Source organism: Quercus lobata, chromosome 12 (genome assembly GCF_001633185.2).
Source record: "Quercus lobata isolate SW786 chromosome 12, ValleyOak3.0 Primary Assembly, whole genome shotgun sequence".
Classification (NCBI taxonomy): Eukaryota; Viridiplantae; Streptophyta; class Magnoliopsida; order Fagales; family Fagaceae; genus Quercus; species Quercus lobata.
Genome location: NC_044915.1, coordinates 23,539,310 through 23,556,513, shown reverse-complemented (window position 1 = coordinate 23,556,513; position 17,204 = coordinate 23,539,310). Strand labels below are relative to the sequence as shown.

Below are 17,204 nucleotides of genomic sequence, written 5' to 3'. Positions count from 1 at the left end.
TACCAATTATTTGGTAACAAGCGATAGACGATTATCAATAAAATATTCCTAAAAATTATGGTGGACAACCTTTTAAGGTTAAACCTCCAAACTCCAAAGATAATGCGTCAGTTTTCTTTATAAAAAAATGGTGTGTAGTTTTGTAAAGATGATTCTTGTGTTGGGGTTCAAGTGATAACAAAAAGACCCTTGTTTGTTGAGAAAATGACGGTCGTTTATGGGATGCAATGAATGATATGCCCTTTCCTCCACTACCTACCGGCTCCTCTAAGAAGCTCTCTCTCTCTCTCTCTCTCAACACAGTTATTAGTTATTACTGCAAAGCCACTCTTAGGTAATGAACGTAAGAGTTAACTCAAGACCTCCCCAATTAACACGCCAGTAGTGGCAGGTCAAGTACTGTTACGTGATTCATGTGCGCTTGAAAAAGAAGAATAATATGCCTCTAAGTGCAAAGCGTATTATAAGCCAATGTGAGGAAGAGAAAGGGAAGTTGAAGAGATAGGTTTGGGAGAATCAGAAATTCCACCAGAGAAGAATGAGAGGAAGTCTAGATGGGTCAAGTTGAGGACCTTGGTTTACACTATAAGTCTATAAGCCAAGACAGTCGCTCAAATTTTGGTGTCTTATCTCCTTGATTTCATGGTTCATGCATGTTCTGCAACCCTGACCCCTCATCTTGACGAGTCGGTCACTCAATTTGTAAATAATGCATCAAACATGTTAAAGTTCATGAATTGAGTTTAGTATCAGGAACAGAGTCTTCCACTTTGGACAGCAAAAATATTTCGTTTAATACCCTATAAATATCTTCGGATTGAGTGTGTGATCCATCAGCAACCAAAAATTCATAAAACTCACCCTTTACCTCTATCAAACTACTACCAGGAGTTTTCTTAACCCCTCTCTCGCTCATCATACTTCTAACCATCCTTACATCACCCATCTTCTCTCATGAGCACAAATATTTGCAAGCAATGAATAGATACCACTATCTTCAGGATCCAAGTCTAAAAGCTTAAAGGCAGAAAGCTTACCCACCTCAACATTCCCATGCATTCTACAAGCATTAAGAAGGGCGCCCCATGCAGCTACACTTGCTTCCATGGGCATTTTTGTTATTAATTCATAAGCTTCATCTAGTAGCCCCACTCGACCAAATAAATCAATCACGCAAGCATAGTGTTCAACCATTGGTTCTATCCCAAAATTTCTATTCATACTTTTGAAATATTCTCGACCTACAGAAACCAAACCACCATGACTGCAAGCCGATAAGACACCCACAAATGTGATTTCATCAGGCTTAAATCCCATATTAATCATCTCATTGAAAAGGACAAGGGCTTTTGTAGCATGTCCATGAGAAGCATATCCAGCAATCATGGAATTCCAAGAAACCAAATCTCTCTCCACCGTTTCATTAAAAATCATTGCAGCTGCATCAATACTCCCACATTTAGCATACATGTCAATAAATGCATTTGCCAGGATCACACTAGGTTGAATCAGCTTTTGATTAATATAGAAATGGTGAATCCATTGACCCAAATCCAAAGAACCCAGTTGACCACAAGCAGAGAGCACACAGACCAATGTGTTCTCTATTGGATGCAAACCAACTCCCACCAAGTTACGAAACAACTTCAATGCTTCCTCTGGTTGATTATTCTGAGAATAACCTGCAATCATTGCATTCCAAGAGACCACATTTTTTTCAGGCATGGCATCAAAAAACTTCCTTGCTAAATCTAACTCACCAAACTTAGCATACCCATTAACCATAATAGTCCATGAAAACACATCTCTAATTTTCATGTCATCAAAAACCTCCCTAGCAGCAACCAAGCAACCACATTTTACATACATATTATCCAACATAGCGTTTTGCAAATTCAGGCTATAATTAACGTTCCTCTTTTTTATATACTCATGGATACTTTTTCCCATAGTTAAGTCCCCTTTTAGGGAGCACGCTGAAAGTACAGCAATCATGGTAACCTCATTTGGCTCAACATCACTCATTAACATTGAATTAAACAATTTCAATGCCTCCTCCGAACAATTATGCACCACATATCCATCAATCATCGAGGTCCACGTAACAACATCTCTTTCAAAACTTCGATCAAACACTTCACGTGCAAAATTCAAACACCCACATTCAGCATAAAATTGAACCAACCCATTTCTCACTACCAAATCCGAATCAAAACCCATCTTCCAAATCCAACAGTGAACTGATTCCCCCTCTAAAACTGTACAAAACTGCTCGCACGCCTTGAGCGCAAAAACAAAGCTCCGGCGATCATTTCGACGCATTCTCGAGCCATTTGACGAAAAAATGAAAACCCAATGGTGGGAATTTTGGCTTTACAGTAGCCCCTGATCATAGTGTTCCACATATAAGTATTGGGTCTTTCAATCTGAGTAAACAGCACACGGGCATATCGAATGTTACCAGAATCAGCTAAAGCGCAAAATGCTAGGACTTGGCTGACAGGGAAAGTGTGAGTGATGAGGGCAGTGCGGGTCATGTGGGCTTGAATTTGTTTGAGTTGGAGCATGGTGGTGCATGACTCCATGATTAGCAGAGTTGGGTTGGTGATGATCACGTTGGTGGTTGAGTTCCATTTGGCTTTGTTGGTGGAAATTGAAGAGAATGGCCTGAGGCTGAGAGAGTGGAGGTGTAGTTGAGATCTGAGAGTGAGAGCAGAGAGGAGTAGTGAGATCGAGTTTTGAGAAGAAGGAAGAAGGGGTTTCATGTGAAGCTCGAATCTTTGGCTTCATGTAAAGTACTAGTATAGTATAGCCTTCGAGCAACAAAAAGCTTGTCAAATAGTTATACTTGTTAGGGGTTGGTTTTTTTTTTTGGAGCTGGCTATATAGTTTTTTTTTTTTTTTTTTTTTTAACGATTTTTTTTATATAATCCTTTTATTAATGCGGACGATGAAGTCAGTTTAATTAGCTCAACTGGTAAAATTTCTGATGGTTGAATAATTGATGTTTTAGTCTGATAATAAATAACCATTATCAAGAGTGCACATCATAAGTTGAAATTTTCTAAAAAAAAAAAAATATGTGGAGGATGCGAAATTTGCTAATGTACAAGATGTTCTAGTTTTGTTTTAATTATGCAGTACAACTATTTCTATTTCATTTTTCTTTATAAAAAAATTAAAAAATTTCTTTCATTTTTGTTTTATTGTACTTATGTATTTTACATTAAATAGATTAGAACAGCACCATTCTTATGAGCAAAACTTTCATATTATATTATGTAGTATGTGTATATATATTTATTTATCTATTTTGATAACGTATTATGTCATATGTATACCTTTATAGTTGGGAAACCACTTTTATAAATGACTAAGTCTTTAAAGTAATTCTAAATATAAGAAATGTTGCAGGCTCTCATATAATTAAGAATCTAAGATTTAAAATACAATATCAAATTCAGGGTTGGAGAAGGTGAATAGAAAGACACTTGAAAAGATGTAATGCCATACAAAAGCTTCATAAGATTTTCAAAAACGTTGTTTAGTGTTGAAAATAAATTAACAGACTATATAAGGATTGATTAAGTAGAACATGGAAAATTGTAAAAAAGAAACCAAAATAGCAATAATATTTTGCCAAAATTGATAAAATTTCAATTGAACATGGTGTGTAATAGGCTGCCATAAAATCGACCTTGACGCTAATCCAATTTGAGCTTTATTATTCCAGGTTAAACTGAAGCAACACAGATCTAGTGACTTGGCTCCATCTCCTTCAATCAGTTCTCTTACAAAATTGCCTGTTGTTCGAGCAAGGCTTTAGAATTTACTATTTAGAAGGTGTGTGTGTATGTGCTGCCCATATATAAGGGCTTTCATTCAGATTGTGTGTGTAGCTTTGAAAATATTATTGTTAGGAGATTTAAAAATATAGCTGTTGGGAATTTGAAAAATATAGCTGTTGGGAATGAATAGAGAAGGAATAAAAAAATATTAAAAAAAGAATAAAGAAAGGTTAAATAAATAATGAAGAAATAATATTTAAATGAGATAGAAAATGAGATAGGGAATCTGTTGGAAAGTGGATTTGAAAAAGTGGGTAGTTAAATGTAAAAGTTACTGTTCTTTCTCCAAATAGTACAAAAATTTGGAGAATCTGTTGGAGATGCTCTTAGTGGGTCAACTTCATTTGACAGAAGTTTGCTATGTCTCAGCATGCCTTTATGGCTTGGTTGACCACCTGCTTGGTAGTATCAAGGTTATTCGTTGCAAAGGAAAAGCATGAAGTCATGTGTTAGTAGATTGGCATTCGTCGATATTGTCTATAATCTATGGATTCAAAGAACTTCTTGGATTTACGGCAATTTGGCATTCGAATCCTCTCTAATGAGGTGTGATTCTTCGATTGGTGGGAAATATGAAGTTCAATGACTCTTTGTAAGGCAAACTTTGGTGTGCCTCATGAAGAGTCTATGTGTCTATCCTTAGTTGAGTTTGCTTTTTGAGTATGCTTGTTAAATTGGTATCATGTTTTCAATAAAACGAGAGATTTGTATTTTTAAACAAATTCAAATTTAGAATAGCTACTCTCAATGCAAATTTGTCTCCTTCTTTTTTTCCATATTTTTAAGTAAGTGTATCAAAATTGACTAAATTGAACCGAATTAGACCAAAATGGACCAAATTGGATAAAAATGATATAATAATGTGGTTCAATAGGAGCATAGGAACATTAAATATTATGCTTCAACTTTTAGTTTTCAATAAAATACAATTTATTCATAAAAAATTAAAAATAAATAAATAAAAGGCCCCTTGAGGTTAATGATTGTCTATAATTAATTATGGAGGAAGAAGTGATAATTAATATCTCTTCATTACATTCCATGAAAGTCTTAAGGAAGAATTAAGATGCAAGAAAAGGCTTTAGGAATACTCATTATTACAAAATATTATTTCATATAGAACCTAATAATCTCCATTATCGGAGTAGTAATATAGGATTTGAACCTATAATATCAGCTCCAAAATTATCGTTATTTTTAGTATTAGATTAAGTTAACTTCCAATAAAGTTATAAGATGAAGCACCATGATATAATAATTATTTTGGAAACACTATTTTGATAATCACTTATTTGTGAAATTTATAGTTATTTAATAATTTGAGAAGTAATGATTAGAAATCAACTATGTTTTCAATATTTAATCTTGATTTTTTTTTTTTGAGAGAATTTAATCTTGATTTGTATAATCCCAAAAAAACCCAATTGTTTTGGGAGTTTATATATTATACATAAATACACAAATACATGTATATAGTTTTATATAGTATCTTTAATAGGCCTTCAATCTAACACATTAGTATTAAATTATTAATTAACTAAACATAAATTTTTTTTAAAAAAAAAAAAAAAAAAAAAAAAAAAAAAAAAAACCTGAAACGCAAAATAACATTGTAGTCCTTAACAGGACTGCATTTTACAATTCAAAGCTCATTCTCGAGCTCAGAAAAAAAAAATACCCGCGAATTTCTTGCTTTTTCATTTTTAATTTTTAATATTTATTTATTTTTTGAGGCGCTTTATATAAATCTCGTACTCGAAGCTCGTCGATACGGTTCTCAGGTTAGGTTTCTGATTTTTTTGAATACAAATACATACACTTTTTCAAAGCCATTTCTACCGTGCGCTTCACACAGTAGCCTCTGAAAAAGTCTTTGCATTTATAGGGTTTTAACGTTCAATTCAACATGGTTGCTACAGAACTAGGGTTTTCTGATGTGGGTTTTTGATGGTTTTACTGTATATTGAAGTTGCAAGTTTAATTTTCAATTATTGTATACTGTTTTAGTTTTTTTTTTTTACTTGGTTTTTTTTTTTTGGGGTTATGGAATTTGTCATTACTGGATTAATGAGTTCAGTTGTGTTTTGCTAGTTGGATTTTGCAGTCTGCATCAATTTGATACAAAGTTATATATTGCATTTTAGATTTTCTTTTGGGACTATTATGTATTGGCAAGTGTTTAATAATTGCGTTTTAATTGATATACATGAAGATTTTGATACTTAAAGAGTAATGGGTTGTGTGTGTTTTGAGTAAAACTTCTCATTTCCAATGGAAAGATTTGATTTTGGTGAATTTTTATTTGCATTTGCATGTCTAGGTGTGAATGCACTTCCATATGCATGCAGTAGCTGTACTGCTACTTGCATTTCCTCACTGTTGTTTCTCATGGGATGCAATCTATGACTCGGTGCCCTGTAAATGGATTTAGTGGAGTTTTTTGAGCTTGACTGGCTCTACACGTGGCAGAGTTTTGTTGTCTTATGGGGGATTGTTTAATCATTTGTGGATTGATTTGGTGATTGTTAACTTATGATATTGATTTATATCCCAGGAAGCACCAATATGGATACAGAATACATATACAATTCAATACCAACACAGCGATTTGTCATTTCTTGAGAATTTAGTATACAATAAGTCATGGATGCTTCGATTAATTGATATAAAAGTAAACATTCCTAAGTAAATATTATGCTAATTTTCAGTTTAAAGATAAACAAGAAATGTTAAAAGGTGCAAAATATGTTTGAATGATGAAACCAATTAAGAAGCTATTAGTTTCATAGAGGGGGAAATGGGTGAAAGAGGGAGTGAAAAATTATAAAAAATTAAGGAAGTATCTTGTGAGAGTATCCATATTGGATGTGTGTCCAATACATATATAAATGCTAGTTGAAATAATTCATGCTTCCTAGGCTCTATCTAATATGCCACTTGCTGCAAGAACACCAGTGTGGAATGCATGCAATTTCACCAATTTTAAGTGTTGAAGATTGAGGTTCAATAATCATCGTGGACCCTGCTTGCAAATAGAAAAAAATCTGATGTCTTTTATGCAACTCAAGTTCCGCAATTGTTGCTATACATCATTTCATAATCGGAAGGAGTGGGAGTTGCTTCTCCTACAGATTCCTTTTTACATTTGAAATTTCGATAAGTATTACTTGTACTAGGTCCCTTTGTCTGCCCTCAACTTTTAGCCCTCGGAGTGACTTCAACATAATCAAGCTTTTTGCCTTCCTGAATTGCAAAATAGTAACTATCCTATGCTTACTAAACTCATGTTGGTGATTGCTTGCTCTACTTCTCTTTCTTATGTGATTGTTTTTCCCCTTGGCTTTAGATTTTCAAGAATGATGCTTGCTATGGAAGAGCGATCATTTAGTTCTGCAGTAGTAAGTAATCTGAACTTAACCTGAACTTGGCTGCATATTTTTTTCTATCCTTTTTTTTTCTTGTGATTGTCTGTTTGATTTAACTATTTTACATTTTTTTTTTAAAATTTAAATCTGTTTCTTCAACTCATATTCTCTCCTGTTCCCATCATAATTTAGTTCAATTTATTTGTAGGAAGCCATTGACTTAATTTCAGCAGTGAAGGGGTTGCATGGGCTTAGCTCCCTGGAACTTCATAAGTTATTGAGGGACTCCGAAAACTTCACTATTCACTACCTTAATAAAAAAGGGTCATCAATTAAGGTCAGATAATGCATCATTATCATCAGCATCATGGTCGTCATTTATCATCAATATGCAATCCTGTTTTTACCTTTTTATTAATATGTGAGATCTTAGATTATGATTTGTTTGAGATTGATATGGAGAAGCTTGCAGGATTTCTTCCCTTACACCTTATGGTGGTGCTTATGTCATCTGACAAAGATGAAACCCTGTTCAGATACTTGTTATCCGGCATTCGTCTCTTACATTCATTGTGTGATTTAGCACCTTGACACGCTAAACTTGAGCAGGTTCCTATACTAATTCTTGCTAAAGATTTTTTTAATTTTTATTATTTTTTTAATCATGTCTCTATTATTATTAATCTTGTGTTTGTTACTTATGTGTTCAGGACTTAACATATTATTACATATTGCTCCAATGTCTGTTGAGAGTCTGGAGACTTGATGGATTTTCTGAGCAAGCTGTATTCACTATTTTTACAATATCTGGTCATTTGGTTCAGGGTAGTCTTTTAGGCTTCCCAAGCATTACCTGGTTGCAAATAGATCAAGGAATCATATAGCATAAGCGCTTTATTGGAAAATTTTATATTTTAGTTCATCAAATATATATTTAATTCGGTAAAATTGTTACTTTAGTTTAAATAAAGCAGAACTTTCTCAAGCCATGGGAATGTGGATTCCCTCTAAAAAGGTGGGTATCTGTATTCCCATGACTTGGGAAAGTTATGATTTTTAAAAGTTACAATTATACCCTAATTTACTACCAACTACAATATAACTTTTTTCTTTCTTTCAATAAAGTGTTTATGCTATGTATTTAACTTTCTTTTTTCATCATATGGTTAAATTCACATTTAAGAATTTTTTTTTTTTTTTTTTTTTTTTTTTTTTTTTTTGTCTCCTATTTTGATATGTTAAAGTCTTTTAAGAAAATAAATAATTTTGATCGAAAATGCATGATGCCTTGTTAAATAATATAAATATATATATATATATATATTATTTTGGTCTTATATGTGTTTATACTAGACTATTACTTTAGGAGATTTCACTTAATTTACCGCTCATATTCTTTTTAATTTTTTAGTTATTATTTATTTGTAGAAAGCCTTATAAAAATAATGAGTAAAATGCTTGACATTGTATTTAAAACCTAAGGATATCTTGGGAAGAATCAATAATTCTTATAAGAATTCTAGAAATAAACCAAACATCCACCTTGGATTAGAACCTAATCAAACAAACATGGTCAAGCTTACTTCTATAATCTTGATCATCATAGTGGCCTTTATATAGATAATGCCAAAACTTGATTTTGGTATTCTTAACCGAATGTTTTCCTTCTCCTTTTCCTTTCAAGATAGTAGAGTATTGTCGTATAATTGGGGTTTTTACTGTTAATGTCTGTGTAAATGATTGTTCATGACAAGGGACAATGTGAATGCTATTTTTCATTTATGTTTAATTGCTGAATTGTTCTTTCTTCTGCTATTCACTTTGCTTATTCATGGTCTCTTTGGGATGTATGAGACCTCCATCTCTTTCTTTCCAAAAGTTTGAGTTTTTTGCCATGGCACTAGAACAGTTGCTATTCTAAAGGCTACAAATTCTCTCCAGATTCTTATGCTTGAATTATGGTTTCAGATTTTGCTAGATGATGTCAAGGTGACAGAGCAGCTGCTTGACCTGGTGTTTTATTTGCTAATTGTTCTTGGTGGTTATAAACAGGTTTTCCACAATCCTCATCTTCTGAGGTCTATCACCTGTACTACTTATATATATTGAGACTTACTTTCATGATGCAGGAAACCCGTAAAGACTCCATGCCTCTTATGCATTCAGCAATGGTGGCATGCAGTCTATATCTATTAACAGGGTGTATATGTTCACAATGGCCAGATCTTGCTCATGTATTGCTTGCACATCCTAAGGTATAAATTACCCCACATGATTTGATTAAGTGCCTGTTTGTTTTAGCTTTCCCAACCCAAAAAGCACTTTTTGAAACCATAAATGTAATATATGTGTTTGGTGGAAGCTAAAAAGCAACTTTTCAGAAAAAGTTGCGTTTAGCTCATGTGAAGAGAATGCGCGTTCTCTTAATGGAGCTGTGAGGAGCATTTTCCAAAAGCCCGTGTGCGTTGATAATTCCTACCGTTGAGTTATTGGTTCAATTACCAAATTGCCCTTCTCTTTTACTTAAAACTCGAACTTTATCCTTTGATAAATCAAAAGATAACTCATGCCAGATTCCTCATTCCTCTCATCTCTCTGCTCTGCCCTCTCCGTGCTGCTACAAGCCTCTCCATAGTAAAAGTCTCTCTTGCCTTTGTCATCCGTTGAATCTTCTTCTTCTTCAACGTGCATGTCTCTGTATATTTTTTTAAAAATTTTATTTATGTCTAATCTAATATGAGAAAAACATTTTGAAGGTAGAGTTTTTTATCAACAAAACACCAAGCAACACTGATTTGCTACCAAAAACCACCAGGTACCACTAGAGATTTTGAAATATTTGTTGAAAATTTTTCAGACCTGTGCTTGCTTTATTTGTTCTTGCTAATGATCTATTTGTTCTCTTTTGGGTACTGAAAAAATTTGTGGGTACATGCTTTGTATTTTTTTTTTCTTTTGTGGATGCTTTGTCTTTAAATGCTTTGTATATTTCCATGTTCAAGTCACCTTTTAATTTATGACAAAAAATTGTCCAAACCCCCTTTCTCTGTTCAAGTCACTTTGGATTGAGATATGATTTTTTAAGTTTAGCATGATTTGGGTCTTCTTTGGAATTGGGTATTTTAGTTTTTGTTTCAAGTTTGACTTCTTTGGAATTGGAATTGGAATTGGGTATTTTAGATCTGTGCATGCTTTATTTGTTCTTGCTAATGATCTATTTGTTCTCTTTTGGGTACTGAAAAAATTTGTGGGTACATGCTTTGTATTTTTTTTTTCTTTTGTGGATGCTTTGTCTTTAAATGCTTTGTATATTTCCATGTTCAAGTCACCTTTTAATTTATGACAAAAAATTGTCCAAACCCCCTTTCTCTGTTCAAGTCACTTTGGATTGAGATATGATTTTTTAAGTTTAGCATGATTTGGGTCTTCTTTGGAATTGGGTATTTTAGTTTTTGTTTCAAGTTTGACTTCTTTGGAATTGGAATTGGAATTGGGTATTTTAGTTCCTGTGGGGCAGTACAGATGGTAGGGTACCTTATAAATTAAGAGAATCTATAATAGGGAACTTTATAAAGCATTCCTTCTTTTCCTGAAGTTAACTTGATAGACATACAAGGAATTTTAGTTCATCAACTTCCTTGAACTTTCTTATGTTTAGATTGAGGCAGCAGGATAGTTGTTTGAACAATATATTCTCTGTGCTAAAGTTTTTTAAGGCAACCTTAAGAGGTTTCAGTTGGGTTTAATTAGGGGCAAAGGTGCTGACTGAATTGTCTAATAAGTTACCATAGACAAAATCCTAAGCAGCTAACTAATACTGGTGGTGTGAGTGGCATTGTGAAATTCTGCAATTCGAAGCTCTGGCAACCATGCATTATTAGGTATAGTTCCTCACATGTTTATTTTACTTGCATGGAGTCTTTAGATTTCCTATCTGACATGTTTGGATGTGAAGGAGTAGGATCAAAGTGGTTTTTTGGACTTGATATATGGTTGTTTTCAGTCATATATTTCTAAAGAACAGGAGGAAAGCTTCCTGCTCCACCTTTAAGTTATTTGCAGAAAATACAGCTCTCACTGAACTATTCAAAACCAGTGGGCTGTAGTTGTAAACTTGAAGATAAAGGAAATAACAAAATATTTGTTCTGGTAACTAGAATATGTGTCAAAGATGTGCCATGGAGCCTATATGTTTTTATATTGAGGATGCAAATACATGTTAGTGTGTCACATCTTAATGTTAGGAGTGTGTAAGTGTATATGTGTGTGGGCTGCTGATGTGGGGTGCGTTTGCTGCTAATGGGGCATGCGTGTGTAGCTAATGAGGTGTGCATGTGCCAATGCAGCTTGAGTGTATAATGTGTTTGTGCTTTAGATAATGGTGTATTTTAGTTTAAGCATGATTTGGGTCTTCTTTGGAATTGGGTATTTTAGTTTTTGTTTCAGGTTTGACTTTTTAAAGCAATTTTGTTGTCTTGTATGTGTTTGATTCATTGTCATGGTTTGGAAAATGCTTGTCCTCTGACAGAAGAGTTTATTATTGAAGCCGTATGGTTGTGCAGAAACTCTAAAAAAAGACATAGCAATAGCAATAGCAATAGCGTGAGAAAGAGAAGGAGAGAGTTTTGTGAAGAGAAATAGTTCCTATGTTTTCTGAACATTCATTAGATGGCTTCATGTTTCTGCTTGGCTTGTTTACATGCCTTAAATATTGCCTCTAATTTGATTTGTTTGTGCATGTTAGTTACCACAGAAAATCAGTCCCAGAATGCCAACTATGTAGTATTTTTCTGAGTTGTTCTTGTTCATGCAAGATTGCACTTTATATCTGGGTATTTCATTTTATTATTCTTTGCTTCTTACAGCTTTTTCATTGACCTTCTAGAAAGACTTGGCCAGTACTCCTAATTCTTTTTTAGTATTTGATTAATATAGCAGTTGAAACGTATATTATTTATTACCATATAAGTTTTTACTAGTTGATGAAAAGCAAAGTTGTTGAAGTTTCCAAGTTTATTTTGAATTAGCTTCAAGTGGGTTGGTTTAGTTTTTGTCTTTCTATTTTGTTTTTGTTTTTTAAAGAAAAAATAGTTATTGATGAAGTAGTTGAGTTTTGTACGCTAGGCTCAGATGAGGGAAACCCATAACATGTTTAAAGTTTGTTGTTGGCATGCTGCTAGCTAAAAGTCAAAGCTTGGATAGTAGTCTTGTCTATAGCTTTTAACCCACAGAAAGACTACAATGAAGCATTTAAGTTGGAGGTGATAGTTGCAGAAAATGGCTAGTGGTAGAAGAAAGAAGCAGCACTTTAGCAGAATCCATGCCTTTTGATGTGGGAAAGTAGTATTTAAAGGTGAACACTCACTGATTGGAGGTTTTGGCTTCTCAAGGGTAGTCTATTGCAATGAACCTGACTGCTTTGAGGCCAGTGTCCTCAATTATGGCAGCGATTTTCTGGCTGTATACTAACTAGTGAGTGTACAAATGGTGCTCTTGTGAGTTGTGACATGATGAGATTCCTCTTTAGCCCTTTCTATTTTAATGCTCAGACTAGGCAGCATTTTTTTTTTTTTGTGGATTTATTAGATCATGTTTGTAACTAGTTCACTAGATTGGAATATTATAAATTCTATTTTTTGCATTTCTTATGGTTGCTTAACTCTATAGATGGGTAAAAACACCACTTCCAACTCCGAGGCAAACAAAACAAGAGCATTATGGGGAGATCCAAGTTGGACAACTACTTTTTGTAACCTTTGTGCGGAAGAGATTGAAGCTAGGGATAAAGGAATCTTTGCTGCCTTAAGTGCCAAAGGTTGGAGCAATTTGGTAATCAAAGTATGTGATGAGACCGGTCTAAACTATGATAAGGAACAATTAAAATGTAGGTGGGATGTGTTAAAAGCAAATTGGAGAGTGTGGAACAAATTGAAGGGTCTTGACACAAATTTAGGTTGGGATGCAATGAAGGAAACGATTGATGCTAGTGATGATTGGTGGGACATGAAGTTGAAGGTGAGTTGAGTATTTTATTAATATGTAGTTAGTTTGAAATAGTTATGTATATTATTGTAATATGAGTGAAATGACAATTACATTTTGTAGGAAGTATCCAAAGCTTCAAAATTTCGACATAAAGGTCTACAGAATCTACAACAACTTGATAGAATGTTTAGGAATGTTGCAACAGCTGGAGTAGGACTCATGTAGTACAATTTTTTACATTTTTATATTGTACAATTTAAACTTGGATTATTGGTATGTATTTTATTATTTTTTTACATTTTATCTAGTACAATTTAAACTTGGATTATTGGTATGTATTTTATCATCTTTCTACATTTTCATTTTGTGCTTCATGATGATGAAAATTATTTAGATTTAATTAATATTGATAAAAAGCCATTAATGGTAATAACAAAGAATTATGACACTAAAAAGAACTAAACACAAACATTATTAAAATAATACCAATAATATATTATTATTATTATTGTTGTTGTTGTTATTATTATTATTATTAATTAGTTTTTTTTAGTAAGTATATGAAGTAGTTGATTTAAGTATGAAATAAACTCCCTTATATATACATTGTTCTTTTTGGTAATTTATCTCTTAAATTGCCACTTTTATAAGTGCTAGCCAAATATTCAGTTTTTTCAAAAAGCACTTTTTAACAACTTTTATCAAATACTCAGTTTTTTCAAAAAACACTTTTTCATATCGCACTTTTTGAAAACCCCACTTTTTCAAAAAGCCTAATTTTAAAAAGCCAAACCAAACTTACCCTAAGCTGCTATTAATAGAAATAGGGTTCAGTTTAAGTAATCTCTCTTCAAAGCTACCGTTTTCATGTTAATGGAACTTTTTTATATTCATTATTCCATCAGTTTAAGCTACATTTTTAATCAGTTCCTGAGTCTAATCTGTGCTCTTGCTAGGTTTCTTTTTCCCCTTCTCAGTTATCAAGTTCTGCAAGCTTACACATATATGCAGTCACTGATCATGAATCTTTGTGCTACAGGTTGACGTATTTATGGATGCTGCTTTCGGAGCAGTTCTTGTAGCCATTAGGTTTCTTGACATCAAGCTGTCAGCTCAATATCCTGTTTCATGCATGAAATCAAATCTGACTGCTGAACAAATTGTTAACTATCTCTGCTAGCAATGTGAGGCTTCTTTACAGTTTCTTCAATCATTGTGCCAACTAAAAATGTTTCTGGAGCGCCTACTCAGGAATAAGGTTTCCAAGCCAGAACTCTATTTTTCCTTTTGTTTTCAGTGAATGATATGTAAGGGGTCTCTTATATGTTGTATCAGTTGGCTGAAAGGGAAAGAGATGGGACGAGTTCATCATTTTTTCAAACCAGAAGTACCATTGGGTAGATATCTGTGTAGACATAACCCTCTCTCAACTGCATTGTTTACAAGCAAGGGCAAGTAGGCAGTGAGACAAACAGGGAGATTTGCATTGCCAAAAATCTTGGTTTGGCTGACAAAATCATGGTTTAGATTGTAGCAATTATTAAACAAGTTCAAGGTCATATGATATATGGGTTTCTTATTGAAAATTGACTTAATGGATACTTGTAAATTTATTGGCCAATTCTATTTTCTTATTTGGCTGATTCTTAAAGATTATATACAGCTGTTGTTATTTTATTAAACTCTTGTTTTGGTACTTTTTAAGGAACTATGTGAAAAGGGTGGTGTTCTGTTTTTGGTGCGAGCCATCTTTAAGCTAAATGTCACACCACCTTTTGTAGAATCCTCCAGAGTTGTGGCTGCTGTATCTAGGCGGAAAGCTAAAGTCCTATCAATTGTGAGTCCTGGTGATGAAGATTTACTGTTAATTTCTACTCTGAGGCTTCAGCTACTTTAGATTCTACTGCAGCTTCCCATTGTGTGATTCCTCTGTAAACAAACCTCATTTATTGAAACTAGTCACATTTCCTCTTTTGCAGCTGTTGAGTCTGTGTGAATCAGAAAGCCTCTCTTACCTGGATGACGTTGCTAGTTCACCAGGGAGCCTGGATTTGGCAAAATCTGTAGCTTTAGAGGTAAGTTCCTGTATTATTCTGAGAGCGGGCTATCCTTCTCAATGGACCATTAGAACTTCTTGTACTGCAGCTTGGTGGCTTGCTCTGAAGTTGCTCACCAACGGACCCAACCTTTTTTTTTATGTTTTTGGCTGGAGGATCTAACATGATTATCATTTTCACTTCATTGTCTTTACCTGTGGTCCTCTTTTCATAATTATTTCTGGTTATGGAACATTTCGCGAGGTTGGTTTTTTGAGTGTACCAAAAGAGATGGTAATTTAAGCGGAGATCAACTTTTCTGTCCTCAACCCTTGGGTTCTCTCATTACTAGTAGACTGCAAACTGCATTTATGCAAGTGACAGTAGTCCACTTTTTTGTCTTCTTGAACATTCTACTGTTCTTCTAGACACTCTTTTTCTGTGCGAAAAGGCTGCTTTAACTATGGTTTTGTCAGCAGGTTTTTGGGTTATTGAAGACTGAGCTTGGTAGAGATCCCAAACATCAGACAAGGACAGGAGATTCAGAAAGAGCTGCAGATAATTTAGCTGCATCAAGAACATCAGGTATGAAGTAAAATATACCTTGCCAAATGTAGTATCATCTCATCTCTGATTGAAGAAGTTACCGAAGATGGACGTTTTTTCATTGGACCCAGTCATAAACTTTTTCTCTTGTGACATCAGCCTAATTGGACAACTTAGGAAAAAAAAAAAAATTCCTTGGATTTTTTTCAATTGGAATGATTAAATTGCCTTATCCACCTGTCGCTTCAAACAATCTTTTTAGATTCGATTACAAGTGATCTTGTATTGTTTCTACACTGGGAAATATTTCCTTGATAATATCTGTAGATAATATTTTGTTCATATACATTTATTCTGTGTTTGACTATTTTATCTTTTCATTGTGCAGGGGCCTTCAGCTAGTGACTAAAATCTTAAACTTGCACGTTTGTATATGTAGGACAGCACTACCTTAGGTACAAGTTTGTAGAAACAGGTTGTGAAGCAGTACCTTTTTTTCAATTTTCAGTTTAGAGGATGTTTAGTATCCTTAGGGTTTTTTTTTTTTTTTTTTTGGGAAGGGGGGAAGATGGGGATGGGAATTAGCCGTGCCCAGTGAGTAAATTTGTAACAGTACAAAGATCCTCTTGTTTAATGCCATATCTTAATTTGGGTTGCCTCCATCTACTTCCTTTAATAACTGAGTTATATTTTTGAAGTATCGATAATCAATATACCTGTTCAAAGACAAGCGAATGTTATAAAATCAATCTTTGATTAGAGTTGGCCTGTTGAAAAGCTGAAATTTCCAGGAAAAGAAGATTAATGGCCCGTTTGGATTGAAGGAAGAAGGAGGGGGAGTGGAGGGGAGTAGAGTAGAATTGGCTAAAAATAAGCTAATTTTGAGCCAATTTTACTCTACTCTACTCTACTCTCCGTCCCTCCCCCTCAATCCAAATGGACCATAAATCATGATCCCATGTCCATGAAGCATTGGTTCTTGAAACAAGAAAAAGTTTCATGGATCTGGAATATGGAACCTCTCTTTTATGGTGTTCATCAAATCAACAGCACATGCTGCAGGCTTGGATCCTTTATTTTTTTTTCCTCCTCCTCTCGTTGAATGTTCAAGAGATAATTAAAGAAAGATCTCTGAAGCAGGTCTTGCCCAAGTACCCATTTTTAAAGAATCACAATTGTCTATTTAAACATGCCTGATGAACAACTTATGCATCATATGCAAGAAGGCCCAATTGTCTATTTTATTTGCATTTTTAAGATCATTGAATATTTTTAAATGTTAGATCTCTTATATCTTGAATAAAATTGAAGGATTTAAATAAGAAGGGATTCTTCCCCTATGATAAATGATAGACATTACATGATTAGTTTGCCAAAATATATCAAAATTTACTTATTGTCTTTGAAATTTGGTTCAAGTGTTG

The 17,204-nt window shown here is 33.8% G+C and overlaps 1 protein-coding gene and 1 pseudogene across 7 annotated transcripts; one reads left to right on the top strand and one right to left on the bottom strand.

Moving 5' to 3' along the window:
- Positions 1-487: 487 nt before the first annotated feature.
- Positions 488-2,796, bottom strand: LOC115971684 (annotated as a pseudogene). The gene has a single exon (XR_004087339.1). The product of XR_004087339.1 is annotated as a pentatricopeptide repeat-containing protein At2g22410, mitochondrial-like (transcript).
- A 2,714-nt stretch (positions 2,797-5,510) lies between these two features.
- Positions 5,511-16,459, top strand: LOC115971690 (nodulin homeobox-like). 6 transcript variants are annotated; one of them, XM_031091706.1, is made up of 11 exons: positions 5,511-5,629; positions 7,195-7,246; positions 7,422-7,550; positions 7,686-7,822; positions 9,182-9,265; positions 9,343-9,468; positions 14,238-14,456; positions 14,904-15,035; positions 15,178-15,273; positions 15,714-15,819; positions 16,169-16,459. In XM_031091706.1, the coding sequence occupies exons 7-11, from the start codon at positions 14,427-14,429 to the stop codon at positions 16,180-16,182; spliced, it is 378 nt and encodes a 125-aa protein (XP_030947566.1). In that variant the 5' UTR covers positions 5,511-5,629; positions 7,195-7,246; positions 7,422-7,550; positions 7,686-7,822; positions 9,182-9,265; positions 9,343-9,468; positions 14,238-14,426; the 3' UTR covers positions 16,183-16,459. The 6 variants fall into 6 exon arrangements, with proteins under 6 accessions (XP_030947566.1, XP_030947561.1, XP_030947564.1 ...); XM_031091701.1 differs by lacking the exons at positions 14,904-15,035; positions 15,178-15,273; positions 15,714-15,819; positions 16,169-16,459 and adding exons at positions 12,881-13,228; positions 13,319-13,419 and having other exon boundaries at positions 14,238-14,421; XM_031091704.1 differs by lacking the exons at positions 14,904-15,035; positions 15,178-15,273; positions 15,714-15,819; positions 16,169-16,459 and adding exons at positions 12,881-13,228; positions 13,319-13,419 and having other exon boundaries at positions 7,679-7,822; positions 14,238-14,421.
- The last annotated feature ends 745 nt before the right edge of the window (positions 16,460-17,204 follow it).

Bases quoted from the DNA above. Each gene is read 5' to 3' on its own strand.
- LOC115971690 (XM_031091701.1), top strand. From the start codon at position 9,361: ATGCCTCTTATGCATTCAGCAATGGTGGCATGCAGTCTATATCTATTA. The intron at 9,469-12,880 runs GTATAAATTACC...TTAACTCTATAG, and splicing joins TATTGCTTGCACATCCTAAG to ATGGGTAAAAACACCACTTC. The intron at 13,420-14,237 runs GTAGTACAATTT...TTTGTGCTACAG, and splicing joins ACAGCTGGAGTAGGACTCAT to GTTGACGTATTTATGGATGC.